The 22,120-nt window shown below is 41.6% G+C and overlaps 1 protein-coding gene across 10 annotated transcripts in view; it reads right to left on the bottom strand.

Moving 5' to 3' along the window:
- Window positions 1-22,120, bottom strand: part of DNM3 (dynamin 3) — a 346,807-nt gene that overhangs the window by 285,975 nt on the left and 38,712 nt on the right. For all 10 annotated transcript variants that reach the window (XM_038758051.1, XM_038758053.1, XM_038758044.1 and 7 more), the window contains exon 2: window positions 7,056-7,129. In XM_038758051.1, the coding sequence (XP_038613979.1) occupies window positions 7,056-7,129 (74 nt within the window). The remainder of the gene's footprint in view (window positions 1-7,055; window positions 7,130-22,120) is intronic.

Genomic DNA, 22,120 nt, shown 5'->3' with positions numbered 1-22,120 from the left:
TAACTTCTCTGTGCCTGTTACCTCAACTGTAAAATGGAGATTAAATCTGTGAGCCCCCAGTGGGACAACCCAATCACCCTGTAACCTCCCCAGAACTTAGAACAGTGCTTTGCCCATAGTAAGCGCTTAACAAATACCATTATTATTATTATTATATGATTCCTTTCACCCTGCTTTTACTTGGAAAACGTGATTAATATTAAATATATCTGAATGCTAAACAGATACCATCATTGTGATTTTTCACCTCCCCTCACACCAAATACCTGACCTAGCCTAGAAAGGGATCATTCTCAGGCTGTTAGGCTGATGATCAATAATACTGATACACTATCTCAAATAAATGAAGCAAGGACACCTGAAAAAGGAGCAGAAAATAAAAGCCCCATGAGAGAACCTTGACCCTCTATGAGGGCTTTCACTGGGTCAATGGCACAGAAAAACCCTTAGGTGAAGGTGGAGTTGGGCATTATCTAACTTGGCATACTAGGTCTTCCAGTTTGGAGTTCCCACCCCATACTAGTTCTAGAAGGCTCTATGCAACCTTAATCCTGTTTGGATGTTCAAGAAATAACAGCTGCTGATAAGAACACTGAGTGATGAAGGAAAGTTTCCACTCCCTGGCACACTTAAAATGCCCCATTCCAGAAGAAATTGGGCCTTAACTGGACCCTATGGGCAGCTGTTATTTGGTGATTTCCACACACACACACACCCACCACACTCCAGACAACCCCAGGAAACACTGGAGTGGCCCAATATCTGCAGGTGCTAATCAGGAATGATTATAGGCCTAATGAGATCCAGCAGAAACCCACTTACCGGTACAGCTGATTGGCTAGGTTTTGAGAGCAGCCAGCAACCACTTGGCAACACTAAGGTAATACATCTCCAGTTGTAACTCTGAGACTCTGAATTCTGGCCATCAAGTTGTTTCTCCCTTGCCAAAAAAACATAACCCTAATTCTCTAACAGGGCAACCATTGTGCTAACCTACATTTTTATAGAATACCTAGCAAACACAGCTGTAACCCAAGGGAAACATCTTGTGCATGTCCCACTGCATGGTAAAGCAGCACTAATCCTTACCTGTATCCGAGATGAAGTGATAATAGTATGTATTGAGACCCCACTGAATGAACTGTATCACACTAAGCACTTGAGAAAGCAGAACAGAATGGAGTGGTATATTCCCTGCTCACAAAGAGCTTACAACTCTAATAGGAGATAGAAATAAAAATATTTGCAAGTAATGAGAATAACTGACTGTGCAGTTAAAATAAACGTGTATACGAGTCCTAAGAATGAGAGTAAATAAGTACATAAGGGCTAGGGATGGCTGGTGGGTTGATCATTGTAACAGTGGAATTTAGGTGCTAACTTGTGCCAAGCAGTGTACTCTGAGCTGAGATGGACAGAATATTATCAGGTCAGACACAGTCCCTGTCCCACATGGGGCTCACAGTCTAACTAGGAGGGAGAACAGACATTTAATCCCCATTTTTCAGCTGAGGAAACTGAGCCACACAGAAGTGAAGGGACTTGTCCAAGGTCACACGGCAGACAAGTGGCAGATCCAGAATTAGAATCCAGGACCTCTGACTCGTAGGCCTATGCTCTTTCTGCTAGGTTATGATACAACCTGGTTGTTGAGAGTTGGAGGAAGTAGGGCTTTGAATATGAGGAAAGGTTTGGTCTGTCAGAATTGGAGTGGAAGGGAGCTCCAGGCAAAGGGAAACGGGTAAGCAAGGGGATGGAGGCAGGATGATGGGGAGCAGGGTAAACTTGGGAAGAATGAAGAGAATGAGCTGGGGAGTAATGGGTGAAAAGAGCAGAGATACAAGGTAGCGACAGATGCCATTTTTTCACTTCAAAGGAAATTGAAAAAACTCCAGCTATGGTGGGGTTCTAAGTGAGTCTGAGTGGTCCTCTTTCAGGATTGAAAAGGCAGGAGAATTTCCATGAAAGGTAGCCCCACTTTTCAAATCTTTTTAATATTACCTTTAAAAAAAAGGACATAAAAGTGAGGAAGTTCACAGGGCTGTGAAATTTACAAAATGCTTAGAAGTTTGAATACTGGGAAGTGGGATGAATTCCATGGTTTGAAAGCTGTTTGACCTCAGGGCTTCCTCTATCTGGACTCCACTGTGACAATAAACATTCAGCATCATTTGGTACCTTTTATCAGATTTCCATTTTGGAGTTTTGTTCCCAACGGAGGCTTACCTATTGAGGAAACATGTTAGGAGTATCTCCAAAAAACTGCTATATTGGACACTATTTTCAAATGGTGGAAACACTTTTTTCAGGATGAACCTAGAGCAAAGCAGCCTCAAAAATGCAGGTGCACCTTATTTTGTAGAAGGATTATGTTCCTTGAAAATGTGGCTGTATCATGGGATATACTTCCCAATAGTTTATGTCATAAATTGGGATCTGTTCCATAATCTCTGGAGAATATTAGGTAATTCCCTTAGATGATAGTTTCTCTTTTATTAAGCATTGTTAAGCGACTGTTTCATCTTTATTAAAATAATCCAAAGATCACAATATTAATTAAATTAGAAGTTGCAGTATGATTATGAATCTTTGCAAGAAGCTATAGTGTTCTTTGTTGCTACCTCTGATGACGACTTTTCAACTTAAAGGAAAAAGCAGTACGGCCTACTTGAGAAGCAGCCTGGACTAGGTGAAAGAGCATGGACCTAGGAAACCTGAGTTCCAATCCCAGTTCTGCCACTAGTCTGCTGTGTGACCTTGGGTAAGTCACTTAACTTCTCTGTGCCTCGGTTATCTCATCTGTAAAATGGGGATTATGACTGTGATCCCCATGTGGGACACAAACTGTGCCCAATCTACCCCAGTGCTTAGTACAGTGACTGGCACCTAGTAAGCACTTAAATACCCATAATAAAATTAGATTGAACAGGAGCTTTCTTGTCTTCATAAAATACTTTGTACCTGGCCAGTTCCTTCTGTATGCCTCTTCAAACCTTTGACCTCCTCTCTCCACCAGCTCTTCTTCAATCATTTTTATAAGTCTATCTGCTCTCTTGAAAATTGAGGTATGACTTTTTTTCTTCCCAAATTTTAGCTGGTGGTCAAAAGACCATACCTTCTTCATGTTCTGGCATTTGCTATGATGTACTAGATTGTTGAAATGTCAAACAATAATGGCTGGATTCTTGGGTTGTATGCATTGTGGGTGGCTTTACATCAGAGTGTGCCTATACTATATTTTCAATCCAAAATTCTATTCACCGCAATGATTACTAATAATCATAGTAATAATAATAATTGCGATATTTATTACATGTTTACTATGTAAGCGTTGTATTAAGCTGTAGCTTGCTCTGGGCAGGGAACGTGTCTGCTAAAACTGTTGTACTGTCCTCTCCCAAGTGCTTAGTGCAGTCCTCCGCACATAGTAAGAGCTCAATAAATACCATTGAATGATTGATTGAAGGAGGTCATTGATTGACCTCCCGTCATCCCCCGGGCCTGGAATGCCCTCCCTCTGCCCATCTGCCAAGCTAGCTCTCTTCCTCCCTTCAAGGCCCTACTGAGAGCTCACCTCCTCCAGGAGGCCTTCCCAGACTGAGCCCCTTCCTTCCTCTCCCCCTCGTCCCCCTCTCCATCCCCCGCATCTTACCTCCTTCCCTTCCCCACAGCACCTGTATATATGCATATATGTTTGTGCATATTTATTACTCTATTTATTTATTTATTTATTTTGTTTGTACACATCTATTCTATTTATTTTATTTTGTTAGTATGTTTGGTCTTGTTCTCTGCCTCCCCCTTTTAGACTGTGAGCCCACTGTTGGGTAGGGACTCTCTCTATATGTTGCCAATTTGTACTTCCCAAGCACTTAGTACAGTGCTCTGCACATAGTAAGCGCTCAATAAATACGATTGATGATGATGATGATTGATTGATTGATCGATCGGGTTAGAGACAACATAAGCCCAGAGCGTGCACCCAGTTTAAGAGGGAGGGAAAATGGGTATCTTATCACCATTTTGACAGATGAAGAAACGGAGGCACAGAGCACATAAGTGATTTGCCCTAGGTTGCAGCAGGGAAGTGAGGCCCAGAGAAATTAAATGACCTGCCCTAAGTTACACAGCAAGCAACTGTCAGAGCCAGGATTCGAACCCAGGTCCTCTGACTGCCAGGCTCATGTGCTTTCTACCAGCTTCTTCTTATGGCTTCAGGAAAGATGAACTACTAGCCTCCTTAACATCTCCACCTGGGATAAATTCAGTAGGGACAAAAGTCCAGCACTGTGGTAAATTGGAAAGACACATTAACCTCCAAGACTGCAATGCAGCCAAGTTCAACTTTGTTTTAATTCATAGCTAAACATTTCCTGTTTTGGAAGAGCAGTAGGGTGATAGGATTTTGGATTTAACTATTAGCAACCCAAGTGGGAAGGTCTAAATTGAAGGTAAATTCCCACTTCACTTTAGGAAGCAAAGCTCTTGCTGATTTTGAATATTTATTTACTTAAAAAAAAATCCAATTCCTAAATGTCAAGGTAAAAACCAATTTTGGCTTCACATCAGAAGGGATATATGTGACCTATTTAAATTCCTGTATTCCTTGATAAACGGACAGTAAGACACAATGTTAGATGTTTGAGCCAAGAAAAATGCATCAAAAAATGGTTGGAAAATATTATTTTAAGGCTACAGTCAACCACACACACTAATAAAGAATGCAACCCATAACTCACAATGGAGCTCCAGTACCTGAAATAAGATTTTATCCATTTCCTGAATTTCTCAAGCTGGGCAAATATGAGAGAAAATAGTCCCAGAAAACCAAACAGTGCCACATTACAAAAATATGATAAATAAAGACATGGAAACAGAGCAAGTCATCTTTTCATTCAAAAGCACAGTTTTGAAGTCCTGGAGGAAGGTCATTTTGATCTCCCTATGGAACAGGCTAAGTTTCCAACATTTGGCTTAGCTATCAAATTATACTGCTTCTCATCAATGTGTCCATCAAATTAAAAGTCAGAATTAATCAAAGGTATTTATTAATCCCTTACTGTACAAGCACTGTGAATTTGTCTCTAGTGAAAGGGCCCTGAGGACTCGAGACGAGGTTAATACTCTAGACTGTAAGCTCATTGTAGGCAGGAAATGTAGGAACCAACTCTGTTGGTACTCTCCCAAGCGCTTCAGTGGAATGCTCAGCACATACTACGTGTTCAGGAAATACCTTTAAGCGATTAAAGATCCACAGTAATGGTGATTAACAACCACAGTGAATTCCGATTCATTTAAAGGGAAAGTCCTTGAAATCAAGGTAGAGAAAGATGCTAAATCCATTTCTTCATTGACTTCTATCCCCCTCAAATTCAGTCACAGGTTCCGATCTAACAGAGGAGGTTCTGTTCCCCATTTTTCCATTCCAAGGGCCCAGCCATCTTGACCGATCCTGTAAAAACGCACACTTCAAAAAATGTGCTCATTTGAGTAAAACCAAAGTAGTGGGTGTGAGCACCCTCCATGCATCAATCTGCTCTCTACCCCTCAGTATGAGGCATGAAGTACGATGTCTATCTGGACACAGATAGAGGATTGAGCTAGTGTGTCCTTTTCTTGCCTGGCGCAGGATCCCACTCTTTTCTTTCTTAAAAAAGACTTTAAGCAACCAAAGAAATTCCCTCTTCCTGGAAAGAATGGACAGGAGCAGTTCTGGCGAGTAGGTGTGGGATTTGAACTATCAGTCTGGGCTACAAAGTGACCACAAAGAGGCAACTGCTCAAACCTCTCTGAAATGTGAATTTAGCCCCAAACTCGTAAGCCCTAAGGGGTAAATCTAAATCTCCTCTCACTGATGATCAATCCTATCCACCTTGGGCTATTGAAATGTCTTTCACACGGACTGTATACATAAAAGTATTTACATGACCCATTTGCTCTCGTAACTAAACCAAGGCAAATAGTGCCATTAATCTTTGGTGGCTATCAAAATAAAAGTAGAAAGAAGGAAGTGTTTTACAGAATTGTGTATAAAAATGTAGGTGCTGAATTTGGTACATTTGATTAAAGGAACATGAATGTAAGGTAATAGGACATAGCTCAGCTTGACCACTAAAAATAATAAAAAAGGACCGTATGCAATATCCCAGCCTGCGTTAGGCTAAACAACAGAGTGAATCAATTTCATGGCATCTAAATTGATTTTAATGGTGCTTTCAGTAGAATATGCATTAGCCAGGTACATTCCAGATATTTGCTATCCATACTTTTTTACTAATATTTTGCATAGCTGATAAAAAAAACAATAGGCAGAGCTGTGGCAGACAGGAATTTTAGCAAGACTCATATATCTTATTCCAGTGCATCATTTCTAGCTGATACAGAATGACTAAAACAATATTCTGTAAAACCAGAATGAAAAAGCCAATGTCATGATTTGGGGGATATTAGACAAAGTATTTCAGAGCAGCAAGATTCTCTAAAAGATAATTCCATTCTATCCATTTCAAGAAGACCTACTGATGCTGTTTTTGCCAAGTTTTTAAAGGTAATCAATAACTGGTATTCTTTGAGCAGATACTGTGTGCAGTTTTCTGTATAAAGCACTTGTATAACGTACGATACAACAGAGTTGGTAGACAAGTTCCCTGCCTATAAGGAGCTTACAGCTTAGTGGTACCTATCTTTTCAATGAAAATTACTTTCTTCTTGTGGGCATATCAAAATCCAAAGGTACATCGGCATGAATTTTCAAGAGCCATACTTTTTAATGATGTTTCTCACAAGAGTTGCCGCATTTCACTCATGGATCAAATATTGTACTCAATCGCTTTTAACCAATTGGTTTGACTTTTTATTAGCATAATGGTTTCGGAAATTTGACAAGGATGAAATCTGTAAAGAACCTCAGAATTATCTGATGAAGAGACCAGTCTCTCCCTCCTCAGGGTGTGACGTGCGTTTTTTTGTTTGTTTCTACAATTATCATGTGATTTTGAATATTACATAATCATATGTGCACTATAGCAATCTCCAAATAGATTATTTGGTATTACCTGCTTTAGAAGTGACAAGCTGGAGGACCAAGGGCCGTCTTGTGACGATGCCTGACCCCCGGGGAAGAAAATCCCTGAAAAGAGAAGAAACAAAGGATCAATAACTCCATGTATTCTTGACCATTAGGATCTAGTCCAAACCAATATAATTCTTGGGTCTACCAACTCTGTTGTGCTATACTGCCCCAGGTGCTCACTACAGTGCTCCGAAAATAGTAAACACTCAATAAACAATAGATTGATGGATTCATATTGCTCCCACTGGATACATAGTGGGGAATTAAGCCCTGAGAAACCTAAAGATGCATCCCTTTTCCTCCACAAAATACTTAGAATTTTAACATCCTTTCCAAACACTAAATTACTGAATAATAATAATAATGGTATTTATTAAGTGTTACTATGTGCAAAGCACCGTTCTAAGCACTGGGGAGGTTACAAGGTGATCAGGTTGTCCCATGGTGGGGGTGACAGTTTTAATCCCCATTTTACAGATGAGGGAACTGAGGCCCAGAGAAGTCAAGTGACTAGCCCCAAGTCACACAGCTGACAAGTGGTGGAGCCAGGATTTGAACCCATGACCTCTGACTCCAAAGCCCAGGCTCTTTCCACTGAACCACACTGCTACTAATGCTTGTGACTTCCCCTTTTAACCATGGATCACAGACTAAAACAATAAAATAGCCCTTCAGAAAACTGAAATTGGAAGAAACCTCAAGAGAAGAAACAGCAGGGGTATAATCAAAGGCAAAAATGCAGATTCTGCTCCATATAGTGCTTTTATGAAAAATATTTGGAAAGTGACAGTTTCTCTGAGTAAACTACTAAAGTTACTTACAGAGTTTATTAAAGCTTTTACAGATGAGACAGTTATATTTGGGCCTGTTTCTCTCGCTGCGTTTCATTGTATATTTATGATCATTCTTTTGCAGCAGCCTTGTGACGAACATGATTAAAATAAACCAGGACATATGTCAGCCATTTCTACGCAGGGTAGAATATAGGCCCCACAATCTAGGCCTAGGCTTGTGCATCCTGAAGACTTTTGGAAGTGATTCCAATCATGCATACTCTCCCTTCCCAATCTTCTCTTCCCTCTCTGACACCCAACATTTTTTTTAAAGTATCACAATGCCCACAACCAGGTGGTGTGATATTTAGATCAGAGAAAATGGAGCAGATGCAAACAGCAACTTGAACCCACTTCAGCCCACTGCACTCATGGCTTCCCTTCTTGGGTCAAACTATGAGAAACAACATGGCCTACTGGATGCACCTGGGAGTCAGCGGGTCCTGGGTCCTAATCCTAACATTGCCACTTCTCTATTGCATGACCTTGAGCAAGACACTTAACATCTCTGTGCCTCAGTTACCTCATCTGGAAAATGTGGGACATGGACTGTATCCCATTTAATTAGTTTGTACCTACCCCCAGAGCTCAGTACAGTGCCTGGCACATAGAAAGCACTTAAATACCATAAAAGAATGAATAAAATTCATTCTGCAGCACACAGGTTATAAAACTGCTCCACTCAACTGCAGCATGGAACTTCATTCATTCAATCATATTTACGGAGTGCTGGCCACTCCCCAACCAAAGCTCAAAATCACATCTTGAGTAAGCAGGAATCCATTTGCTAAAGCACCACAGGACTGAAGATCACTGGGTGTGGGTCCTCTGATGGGAAAGGTATTTTTTTTGGTATTTGGCGGCACTTACTATGTACCAGGCACTGTACTGAGCAGCAGGTCGGACACAGCCCGTCCCCCATCACAGTCTTCATCCTCATTTGGCAGATGGGGTCACTGAGGTACAGAAGATGGGACGTTCTGAAGAGGGTGGGTCCATGGAGTTGTTATGGGTCGGAAACAACTCGATGGCATTTGAAGAAGATTCTCCCTAGTGCTTAATAAAGTGCTCTGTCCACAGTAAGCTCTCAAATACAATTGACTGACTGACTTGGCCTGGGTGACTTTCAGGAGACCAGGGGGTCTGGGATCACCCCAGATTAAACCCCCTAGCAGGGGCCCATATTCATGGGCTGCTCTGGAACCCAGCCAAGCTTTTCAGATTGGCTGAGGCCAGGGAGGGGAAGGGGGGTGGGCAGAGAACCATGTGCCCCATTGTTAACTGACTGCTAAATTTCCTAGGAGCTCTTCATTTCACATAAAAGGAGTCTCATTCTCATTTTTCAAAAACAGATGAATTGTTTATTATATGCTGCTGAAATTTCCCTTTAAGGGTGTCAATTCCAGAAACAATCCCTGTTATCAGCACGCCAGTACTACATCTCCCTGACTCTTTGTTGTTCTTCAACCTATTGCTAATAAACCCCGTTCAATCTAGTGGTAGGATGGCTCAAGCAGTGACATTTTACGATCAGACTCATCAGCCCCCCGCAGAACTGTTACTAATTGGTTGCACGGGTGCACGAAGTTATGGCTGCGCTCGGCATTGCCTGACAAGCAGGCAACCAGATCTCGTAAAAAAAAAAAATCATAAATAATGCATCAGTCAAAGAATGCAATCATATTTGAACTTAATTATTTCAGTGCAGAAGGTGGGTATTTCCATACTCCATGAAATTCTTAAGGGAAAAAAATAAACGTTTCACTTCAGATTTCTACCAAATAAAAATGACTTTTTTTTTAGTGCATAAGGATTTCTACCACCTTAGGCTTTTATTATAGACCTTCAATTTTAGAGAGTAAAAGCGATCAGTGGGGGTGCTATACCCAGGGTAAGGAAGCTCCAGTAGGAAAACAAAATAAGGTATCCACTCTGTCTCCCCCTTTTAGACTGTGAGCCCACTGTTGGGTAGGGACTGTCTCTATGTGTTGCCAATTTGTACTTCCCAAGCGCTTAGTACAGTGCTCTGCACATAGTAAGCGCTCAATAAATACGATTGATTGATTGATAAGGTATCCAAACAATCTGATTTACTTCCTGCCAAATTCAGTGTCACCTCTGAACCCACAGGGACCTGATCCATTTCATCAGCCAGATTATCCCGTCAGAATGGGCAGGATTTCCCTACCAGCACAGCATTCCTTTCTTCCTTAATTCAAACAGGATGACAGAGGTTGTGAGTATGTACTGTGGTAATCCTATCCCCTGGCTGGGAAAAGGTTGAAGCAGGAGGAAGCATGGGAATGAACTGAACCTGAGAAGAGCAATCAACATAGCCTTAGGGGGCAGGGGCAGGTGGCTGGGGATGGAATGCATATCAGGAAGGGAGAAGAAATCTGTTTTATTCAGAATCTGTTCTTGAGTCAGGACTGTAAGCAGCATCACTGGATAAAGATCTACTGCCCTGAGGCCCTGACACGCTGCCTGGAGAATCTACAGCGGATACTACCAAGCGATTCTGCACATGGGAAGCACTCAATAAATCCCACTAATGGATGGATTTCCTACCCAGGTTAAAACACAAATTGAAAACTCATACTCAAAAAGGCGCATGGCATAGTGGATAGAGCACAGGCCTGGAAGGCAGAAAGATCTGGGTTCAAATCCCATCAGCCACTTGTCTGCCCACCTGGGCAAGTCACTGCACTTCTCTGTGCCTCAGTTACCTCACATGTAAAATGGGGATTAAGACTGTGAGCCCTATGTGGGACACAGACGGTGTTCAACCTGATTAGCTTCTACCTTGAAACAATTCCTGGCACCCAGTAAGTGCCTAACATGCTCATTATGGCCAAGGAAGGTGTCTACTTATCATTATAGTGTACTCTCCCAAGCACTTTGTACAGTGCTTTGCACACAGTAAGCACTCAAATATAATAATAATAATAATAATAATAATAATAATAGTATTTGTTAAGCACTTACTATGTGCCAAGCACTGTTCTAAGCACTGGGGTAGATACAAGGTAATCGAGTTGTCCCACGTGGGGCTCATAGTCTTTATCCCCATTTTACAGATGAGGTAACTGAGGTGCAGAGAAGTAAAGTGACTTGCACAAGGCCACACAACAGACAAGGGGTGGAGCCAAGATTAGAACCCACGTAACCTGACTCCCAAGTCCGGGCTCTTTCCACTACGCCACACTGCTTCTCTTAATATGATAGAATGAATGAATTAAGAAAAAAAAAGTTCCTCCAAAACAAAATCTTCAATACCAGAAAGTGCAGACCCCTATGGAAATGAGAATTATCATCATCATCATCAATCGTATTTATTGAGCGCTTACTGTGTGCAGAGCACTGTACTAAGCGCTTGGGAAGTACAAGTTGGCAACATATAGAGACAGTCCCTACCCAATAGTGGGCTCACAGTCTAAAAGGGGGAGACAGAGAACAAAACCAAACATACTAACAAAACAAAAAGAATTACTATCCTCCGAGAACGTGCCATTGAAGTCACTGGTTCCAGGAGCAGTTTGGTCTCTGTGGCCTCTCTGCCTGCCCCTGCTCTGTAGCTCTGGACTAGCCTTGCAGTGCCTCCCCGTTTCGCTGATCAATAACTCTCTCTGTAGCATCCGAACCTTTCCCGGGCCTTCACTGACATGCCCTTTACTTCTCTGTGCTTTCCTAATTTTGATGGAGGGAGAAAATGCATGTGTTTTCCTTTCCCATTCCACAAAATCTATATCCGAGACGGCATTTCTAACGTAGCGGAAGACCACTGTTTATTAGTTTGTCCTGAGCACCTACACTCACATTCTATTATTATTTTAGCACCAATATCCTAACAGTGTGCAGCACAGAGGTTATAAAACTGCTCCACTCGACTTAAACATGGAACTTCATTAATTCAATCATATTTATTGAGTGCTTACTGTGTGCAAGGTATCGTACTAAGCGCTTGGGAGAATACCATAATAATAATGCAACAAAAAACCCACCGGAGACCAAACCTACCCCCGGTGAACAAAAAATATTTCAAGACTTAAAATGCCCTTAACAAAGAAAGCTCCCGTGGCGCTGCCTCACAACCTTTCGAACCAGCAAATGGCAAACTGACTCCTTTAATTGCAAGGGATGTCCCTTCCCCCTCCTTTGAAGCACTGAGGTCATGGAATCCACACACTGAACACAATAACACTGTTGAAGTGGCGCTGTGCATGCACGCCTTAATCCCAGAAATTTGCCAACTACCACAATGTCCCTTTAATTGGTGAAGGAAGTAATTATGCCAAAATCAACAGATTTAACTGGACTTGTTCCACTACACTATTCATTGTTCTTTGCAGCTTGAGCCTACCTTTAGAAGAAATGCTCACTTATCCAGACTTGGGCAAATACATTTTCCTGTGGCCATGGAAAGGGGCCCAAACTGACAACTGCCCCAAGTCCCCCATTGGCCTGGGAGACTGGACCCAGGCTCAGAACAGTGTTGCCGGGGGGCTCTGTGCCACTCAAACCGACGTAGCCCCTCAGGCCCCATCCCCAACTTGGATTCAGGGTGCTGCCAGGAGGCAGGGCTGCCCTGGAGTGGGTAAGCCATGTTGCTCGGGCTAAAGACGGGTTTCCACGTGAGCCGTCTACAGACTGCGGTGGTCCGGGGTCAGCCCTGGCCTGGGCAGTGCTACCTCTGGGCTGAAACACTCTCTCCGGACCCAGAGGCGGCAGTCGCCTGGGGCCATGCTTCCCACCGCACCTGCAAATAACTCCAACCAAGACTGGAGCCCCCTTCCACCCCCACCAATCAGTGGGTGCACACTCTCTTTCTTTTTCTTTCTCTCTTTCTCTCAAACACACACCTGGCCACATTTTACAAATCAGAACCTATATGTAGCACAGCTTAGTACTGCTTGCTTGCTACTGCTGAGGCTTTAACTGCTAAGGGGGCAGCGTGCCCAGGTGGATCAAGCGCAGGCCTGGGAGACAGAGGACCTGGCTTCTAATCCTGGCTCCGCCACCTGCCTGCCGTGTGGCCTTGGGTAAGTCACTTATTTGGGCCTTGGCTGCTGTATCTGTAAAATGGGGATTAACTACCAGTTGTCTCTCCTCAGACTGTGAACCCCATGTGAGAGAGGGACTTTGTCCAACTTGTGATTAACTTGTACCTAATCCAGCGCTTAGAAGAGTGCTTGACACATAGTAAGTGCTTAACGAATACCCTAATTACTATTATTATAGGGCACTTCAGGTGGGTATTACTAGAACTCTCACCCCAGATTCAGATCCCTCTGATCCAAGAAGGAGACAGATGCTTTCTCTCTTCTCCTCTCTCATCTCTCTCTCTCTTTTTTTTTGCTCTGAAACAGCAATGGCCTGCCTGGGGCCATACTGCAAGGCAACAGAGTCTTAGAGTATGGAGCTCAGACTTCCCTGTTCCCTATTATGTAACCTAGAAGGTCACAAGTGTGTCATGTCTTAACATTAAATACATTTCTATTACCTGAATATTACCTGATTAACAATGTGTGTGGTAGGTCCTGGAGAGACAGAATACATAAAAACAGAGTTCTGGTCCTGCAGGAGCCAACAACATGGTGAAATAAAGTTTAAAGTATAATACAAAACAGAACACTCACGGTGCTCTGTTCTTTTTTTAAATGAAAGAGTGATGGTAACGCATTGAAAGTAAACATTGCTGTTCAGTCCCTATTTAGAACAGTCTTTTCTGGAGCTACCGAGATTTTTCAAACCTGACTTTATAACTATTCAAATAGCCCATAAATATGTACATTACTGTGGAACTTCATTCATATTAAAGTCTGCCCCCCTCCCCCCCGCCCCCAGCCTGTAGGCTCGTTTTGGGCCAGGAAAGTTCCTGCTAATTCTGGGGGACTGTACTCTCCCATGCACTTAGTACAGTGCTCTGCCCAAAGTAAGTGCTCAATAAATACCATAAGTCCCTGCTTTTCACAGATCAGATTAAGTGTGTGTCCTTTGCCTTCAATTAATTAGTCGTATTTATTGAGTGCTTACTGTGTGCAGAGCACTATACTAAACGCTTGGGAGAGAACAATGTAACGATATAACAGACAAACTCCCTGCCCACAACAGGCTTTGCTTTCATTTTCTTATTTAAGCAATTTGGTCTTCCTTACCACTGGGTGCTAGGTTGAAATACAGAATCTTAACGTATTCCTGAAACCTGAGAAAACTGCATGCTTGGGACATGTGATATCACTAGTCATTGAAAGTTTAACATTGAGAAAAGCTGGGACTCTTGGAAAAAAATAAAAAATCCATTCCCATAGGAGATAAAGTTCTTAGAAAACAGTGGTCCCTCATCTCTTCCATAGTTCCTTGGTAGTCATTCACGTAATGGCATAAAGGAGCAAAACTAATGAAAGCATGACTCAGTATTTTTAGAATGTATATTGTAGGAGGAGATCTTTTTACAGTGCATAGCAAATACAAATATAATATTGGAGGAGAACCATTACAGGCTGGTGAATATCCTCAGGGTCCCATCCCAACTTCACCACTGTCTTGAATGATCTGTGGAAGTCACTTAAGTATCCTGTGCCTCCATCATCCAACCTCAGACAATAGAAGGGAAACAAGCATCCTCAGACCAAAAGCAAGAAATAAATATTGGGCTTCGTGAGCAATACGGAGAAGCTACTTAGAAAATGCTTTGAGCTCCCAGAAGAAAAGCATGGAATATCTCAAGTGTTTTTGTTGTTGTTGTAGTTTCACTTGTCATTATGATGCTCTGTCATTGTAGAATATATGAAAATTTTCATTCTGAATATTTCCTGGATCAGGTTGGCTATGAACAGTACTTGAAAACAATAAAATCACCTAGACTGTGAGCCCGTTGGGTAGGGACCATCTCTGTATGCTGCCGACTTGTACTTCCCAAGAGCTTAGTACAGTGCTCTGCACACAGTAAGCACTCAATAAATACGATTGAATGAATGAATGAATGTATATAAATTGGACCATGAGGGATGGATTTGAGGAGGGAGAGTTTAGAGAGGAAGGTGAGGTTCACTGAGTCCTGAAGGTCAAATTCATTAAGAAAGGCTATTCCAAGAAAAGGGCTCTTTTTCTACAAAACACTACATTTAACTGCATTGAAATCTAAGCTAAGCATAGTACAGGATTTTTACTTGCTTTCGCTATGTACATGCCCTTAAAGACATGGCTAACACTTCTTTCAGAGGGAATAAACTTGCCAATTGCATTAAACATGTAAGTTGGCAACTTCTTCATACGATGAACATGCCAACATCTCAGAGGCATAAGGCAGGTATTCAGATGTCCAAGGTCTCTGAACTTTAATCTTTGTATTACATTATGACAAATAGCCAGGCTTTGTTTCCTGCCTCCAAGAGGAACCAAGTTGCTCAATTCTGTATAATTTTCTAATTACAACTATTTAAATGCTGTGATATTTTAACGATCTAATTTGATACTTCAGCAGGAAAACATGCTTATACTTTTTACCTGATTATTTCGCACAAGCTTAAATTCAATAGCATAGCAGCATAAGGGGCCCTGAAAATTAATTTTTAGAGTGCCTGTAGGAAATGATGACTCCAGCCTTATCGTTTTCTTCAAATAGGTAACTTTAAAGGTTCATGTCGAGTTCGGTATTAAAAGAAATGTTCAGAAAGTGAATTGGATTGCCTGTTACATAAGATTCTGAGCCAGGCTTTAGTGGATTTCAATGAACTAGTCTTAAACACTACACAAGTGCTGGGCTTGCTCCTGAAGGCATCACAGAGCCACACTGCCACAATCTACCTGCGGGTTTTTAATATTCCCCTTTCCTTGAGATGACTTTGAGCTTCACCTCATTAATAACAACTGCAGTGTCATGTGGGCTGGTGGCAGCCTGCAGTTTCCACTGTTCACTTGACTCAGGAGCTGCACGGGACCTGAAGTGGAAGAGAGGAGGTTGTAAGAATCTAGTTCATTGGGTGGGTGTGCACAGGCCAGTGGATCTTGGGGAAAAAAAATGTTCCAGTGGAAAATTCCTCATTTAATCTGAGTCTGCCTGGAGCAAGCTAATGATGAGGGTTGGGTTAACTTTAGAGAAAACTGCTCAGGGCAGACAGAACTAACTCATTCCTTCATTTAATCACATTTATTGAGCACTTACTAAGCGCTTAGGAGAGTGCAATAGCAGGATACAGCACTGTACTAAGCACTTGGGAGAGTGCAATAGCAGCATGGCATAGTGGATAGAGCATAGGCCAGAGAGTCAGGAGGTCAAGGGTTAAAATCCCAGCTCTGCCACTTGTCTGCCCACCTGGGCAAGTCACTTCACTTCTCTGTGCCTCAGTTACCTCATCTGTAAAATAAGGATTAAGCCCGAGAGCCCTATAGGGGACAGGGACCGTGTCCAACCAATTATCTTGTGTCTACCCCAGAGCTTAGTACAGCACATAGTAAGTACTTAACAAAAAAAAAATTAAGAAAAGCCAACAAAATCAGGCAGAGGGAAGAGGCTGGTTTGAATTATGTTACAAAATACTGAAAGGAAACTCTGATGGAGGAAGAGGAGCAGGAGAATTGGGCAAAAACCGTGATAAGCATTCCTGAAAAACTATTTAGGCACATACATTTTAGAACATAAATTAATAAATCAAGTGAGATTGAAAATTAAAAGCGTTCCATGTCAAGATGCCTGTGGTCAATAATTTACCTTTCAAAAACTTAAAATAGCAGTTGACAGGACTGCACATAAGGCGCAGAACTTAATCTCCATAAACAATGAAATAGGACATCACACAGTATACCAGATCTAGCATCTCAGGGGCAAGTGCAAGAAAAGCCTAAAGACTGAAACTTGTTCTGCATTCTTGACAGGAGAGTCAAGCAATTCAGAGGAAAAGAACTGGGAAATGCACCTTTATTGGCCAGGATCTAGTACTGTACTTTCTTTTTATTGGACTCTCCCAAGCACTTAGTACAGTGCTCTGTACACAGAAAGTGTTCAGTATGAATGATTGCTATTAATCATGAAAATCTGGAAAATTAATGAAAAAATACAATTGAGTATTTCATTCAGTGCCATGGAATATAAATTCTATGAAAAGAAAATAAATCCAGAGTTGGACAAACTCCTTAGAAAGAACAAATAAGAGGCATCATTCTATTGGGGATTTTCCAAAGACTTAGCCAGTTAACACATAAAATGCCTAGTTTACGGTTGAATATAAGCCATCTCTAAGGAAAAGTCTCCAAAGAGGCAAAAACCCAGTGATTGAATACGTGGGTTACCAATTCAAGTGATAAAGAGGAAAAGACTGAGTGGTAAGGAAAACCAAAGCGATTCAGAGTAAAATCAGCTTCTTATTCCCAGATGCAAGATTAACAATGTAAGCTAAACACAGGAATTCAGTTATAAAAAGAGCATTCACAAAACAGACTATAGAAGCAATATTTTAATACCCAGCTGCACACAGATGTGGTGTAATGGTAAATGATAAATTTCTAAATGAAAGCAGAAGAAACTGGAAAACTGAAAGAGATGATGGTGAAAATGCAAGAAAAAGAAATCAAATGGATACCACTATATCCCTGTATGAAGATATTCAGACCCAAGTGACCCTCACTGAAGCATCCCTCATATAACCGCTTTAGCAACAGGGCTTCTGCAGCATGGCCTAATGGACAGAGCATGGGCTTGGAAGTCAGAAGGACCCGGGTTCTAATCCTGAGGCTGCCACTTGTCTACTCTATTATCTTGGGCAAGTCATTTCACTTCTTTGTGCCTCAGTTCCCTTATCTGTAAAATGGGGATTAAGACTGTGAGAGCCCCAAGTGGGCCATGGACTGTCCAACCTTGTATCTCTCCCAGGGTGCATTACACTGCCTAGCGCGTAGTAACGTTTAACAAATACCATTAGAAAGAGGGGAAACCAGAAGAAGAGTTCAATTTGCTATTACAGGAACATTTGTTCACTTGAATATCATATGCATTGTATGCATATATACTATAATCTAGAATTTAGGAATTGTTATTAATGATAAAATCTATTCCACCGCAAAAACGAAATCACGAAACACAAAGATGCAAATGTCATCCTTCTACATAATATTGACCTGGCACAACTATTCAGTTGAGCGAGCTAATTCAGTGCTTTAAAGGTGATGGTGAGGAGTTTCTACTCGATGTAGAGATGGGTAGGTAACTATTGGTAGGTAACTATTCCCCCTTTTAGACTGTGAGCCCACTGTTGGGTAGGGACTGTCTCTATGTGTTGCCAATTTGTACTTCCCAAGCACTTAGTACAGTGCTCTGCACATAGTAAGCGCTCAATAAATACGATTGATTGATTGATTGATATTGGAGGCTTCTGAGGAGTGAGGTTTGCACAGAACGAAAATGGTACAAGCAGCAAAGTGACGTATGGACTGGAGAAGTGAGAGGCTGGAGGGTCAGCAAGAAGGATGGTGCAGGGTTGAAATGGGATATGACAAATGCTTGGACTAGCATGGTAGTAGTTTGGTTGGAGAGAAGAAGGTCCTCCGTTAATCTGTTCTAATTCTTCTCCTAACCTTTTGCCTCTCATATTTAATCTAATCCCTCACCCCTTCCCGTATCTAGCATTTTCTCTGAACTATTGCTTTTCTTCTCTGTATCCCTTTTTTTCCTCTAGTTTTTTCTTCCTTGATTTTTCCTTTCACACCCCTTTCTTCCATCTATTGCTCCTTTTGAGAGGGAATCTGGCCAGAAACCAAAAGAGAATGCTGCCTGAGTACTTTGAAGAACTATTAAACTCTGATTACACATCTGCTAACATTAAGATTTTAATCAGAGATACAATTAAAAAGAATGCAAGAAAGTTGAATTCAAATAGAGGCTCAAAACCACAAACAAATGGAAACTTCAGTACTCCGAAACCCCCACTTCCCTGGGCTACCTTCCCAACAGTTTAACTAGGAAACAGGGGCTTGATACCCGCATAAAGCCAGTTCCACAAAGCTTGGGTTTCTCTAGATTGTAACCTCATTGTGGGCAGGAACCATGTTTACCAACTGTTATACTCTCCAAGTGCTTACTTCAGTGTTCTGCACACAATAAGCACTCAATATGATTGATTGATTGATTGGTTGATAGAGCATCTCCTCCCTGGACCAGCATTAGGACAGAGAAGTCCATCTTCCCCAAGCACTTAGTAGAGTGCTCTGCACACAGTAAGTGCTCAACAAATATGATTGATTGACTGATTGAATGTTCTTTCTCTACCCCTCCCAAGAGAACTCAGACAGGTTGGTTTCATTCAGGACCAGCCCTCAGTGTGCTTCCAAAAGATAACTGGTCAGCCCCTTTGCTTTCTACAAAAATGTTGTTTCTCCTTTCCTTCTCTGCAATTCTCTCGCCAACCCTCAGCAGTGTCTGTGAATGTTTTAAACACACACAGCTCTCATACAAACTGATCATAATACAGAATACTCTTACATAATCCTCCTAGCTAACGCCCTCCAATCCCACTCATCCCTTTGTCAGGGTTACCCCTCACTTCCCCATCCTTCCAGGCTCCATAACCTTCCTTTCCCATTTCACTCACCCTCTCAGACCAAACTCCTTCACCCCAGTTCTTCTAACCCTGACATCCCATCCCCTCTCCATAGGCAGCCACTTACCACTCCCCAAATCTCCCAGGTCGAGGACCCTTTATCCTCTTTCTCCCTACTCCTCTTCTTCCAATCGCTATTAACCTCGCCATCCTTTTCCCAATCATTCTTGATCCAGGCTCATCCTCCTCCCCTCACCCCCGTCCCAGGCATCACTTGCCCCTCCAATCACAAAACATACAGTCCCATACACTCATACAACCCTACCCCTTCATTCATTCATTCATTTAATCGCATTTATTGAGCGCTTACTATGTGCAGAGCACTGTACTAAGCGCTTGGGAAGTACAAGTTGGCAACATATTGAGACGGTCCCTACCCAACAGCGGGCTCACAGTCTAGAAGCACTCATTAGCTTCTGCTGACAGCTGCCTCTTGGGAAATGATGATGGCAGCTCCCTCCACCAGCACGTGCATATCACAAAATGGAATTGTCTCTCCCAACAGCTGCCTGGTAGACTTAGGCTGGGATTCTATTTGTATAGACTAAAAGTGAATTATTTCAACCCAGCTTCAATGTGCAAGGCACATATTGTCTCTTTCCTTTTAAAACCAAAATGTTTTAAATAAAAATGTGTGTTCTCTGGACACAATTTTCATAGGTGTTTTATTTTATTTTTCTAGATATTTTAATCTCCACTCACACCTCTTCAGTGAGGGATATCTATTGGAATAAATTTCCAGTTTCCAAACTCGGATAATTGTTTGGAACATAGAAAAAGTAACTATAATAACTGTGGCAATTGCTAAGTGGTCACTATGTGCCAAACACTGTATTAAGCATTGGGGAGGTGCAGAATAATCAGGTCCAATAAATTATGCACAGCGTATTCATTGTATTTTCCTACATTGTGTGAACTGATTTTCCCTCATGTCTGTGTTCATCTCTGAACACAGACTAAAAAGTAAAATGCTTAATTCTATAAGACATTCAAAGACCTAAGAGCAAATCCAAGCTTAGATTTTAGAACAAAGTCATTTTGGAGATACGGAAACAATACTGGCCATTTTCAACCCCGTGTTCAGAACCATATTTTAAATAATCTGATGATATTAGCCAAACAAGGAACTTTATTTCATTCAAGCAGAGTTCTTCCTCAACTATTTCCCCCACCACCCACTACAACATTTTCTAAACTCACGGTGGGTCCACACCACTCTGCTAAGCTCCAGCCCCTACTAGACCAATATGGTGGCAAGTGTGAGAGTCGTAACGTAAATTCCAGTTCTCAAAGCTCACAATATAGTGCTCTATATTAGGCAACAGCAGTACTGTACTGTCATCACTAATACTTAACAAGCAGACAAGTCAACTTATCACTGCTTCCCAATTGAGAGGGCTAAAAACAGATGTATATAAATTCCCAAAACACAACCTTAAGACCCTAAAGGCCCAAGGGGAAAAATGTCACTCCTTAGATAATGACCTTTTATCGATCTTATGGAATGTCCAATATCCTCCCAGTACCACCCACCACCCCCGTATCCATCTAATGGCTTCATTCTTTACCTCTAAAAAAGAAAGTTTAAACTTCAAATAAAATCACAGTCATTACAATTTAGCACACAATCTGAAGGAACTGACTTTTAACGTTGGATACCATTACTAGAAATGGAGACATCGATTCAGTATAAATTTCCCTAGCCTATCGTTTTGCCTTTAAACAACCACTAATGGATTGTCAATAGCTCTGCCTCTGGTTTCCAAAATCAGCCTTGAATAGTGTTTGCAATGACCTTCATTGAAATGTGTCAGTGAAAAGGTGTGACTTTCTCCCAGCAGACTGAACAGTGAACTATTTACTGTCACTGGAAGTTCATTAAGCTCATGGACCTCAACAGGGAAAAAGTATTTAGGGTGTTTAGTGCAACAAGAGGAAAAAGAAATACAGCATCTTGCTGCAGACTAGGAAGATGACTCTGGCACTCTGTCCACAAAGACAGCAATTTTAACTGGGCCCTACTTAACCCAACTTCATTAAAAGAGATTTATTTTAAATATGCCATTTTACTCATTAAAGGAAACATTTTATAAACGATTAATGCTGTTAAAGAATCAAGCAGGGGTGGATCGGGTGAGGTACAGAGTGAGGTGAAGGAGGTACGGAGAGGCGAGGGCAACAAAAAATCCAAAGAAAATCCTATTTTAATTTTCTACATTGAATGAATTGCAGTTCAATTAACTTGAAACACAATCTGATCGACTTCCATCTCACTGAACTATTTGAAATCGGCTTTATTTTGGTTCATTGCCAATCCCTGATAGCACTGCTTTTAAGTCATTATTATTTCCATTAACTTAATCCATTGGCTAAACTCTTGTTTTTTCATTGTCTTGCTGTTTTTCTATTTCTAGAAGAAAGGATGAATCATGTGTTTTCTAATAGTACTGAATTATTTTCTCCCAAATCCTCTACTCCACCTTACTTTTCCATCACACCACCATCCTCTCCATCTCTCAAGAGGTCAGCACAATGGTCCAGGCAGCATTTGTCATATCCCAGCTTAACTACTACATTGGGCTCCTCACTGATCTTCCTGACTTCAGTGTCTTTCCCTCTCCAAT

The sequence above is a fragment of the Tachyglossus aculeatus genome, chromosome 16 (genome assembly GCF_015852505.1).
Source record: "Tachyglossus aculeatus isolate mTacAcu1 chromosome 16, mTacAcu1.pri, whole genome shotgun sequence".
Lineage (NCBI taxonomy): Eukaryota > Metazoa > Chordata > Mammalia > Monotremata > Tachyglossidae > Tachyglossus > Tachyglossus aculeatus.
The sequence above is the reverse complement of the archived record's forward strand: the minus strand, read 5'-3'. Positions and strand labels throughout refer to the sequence as shown.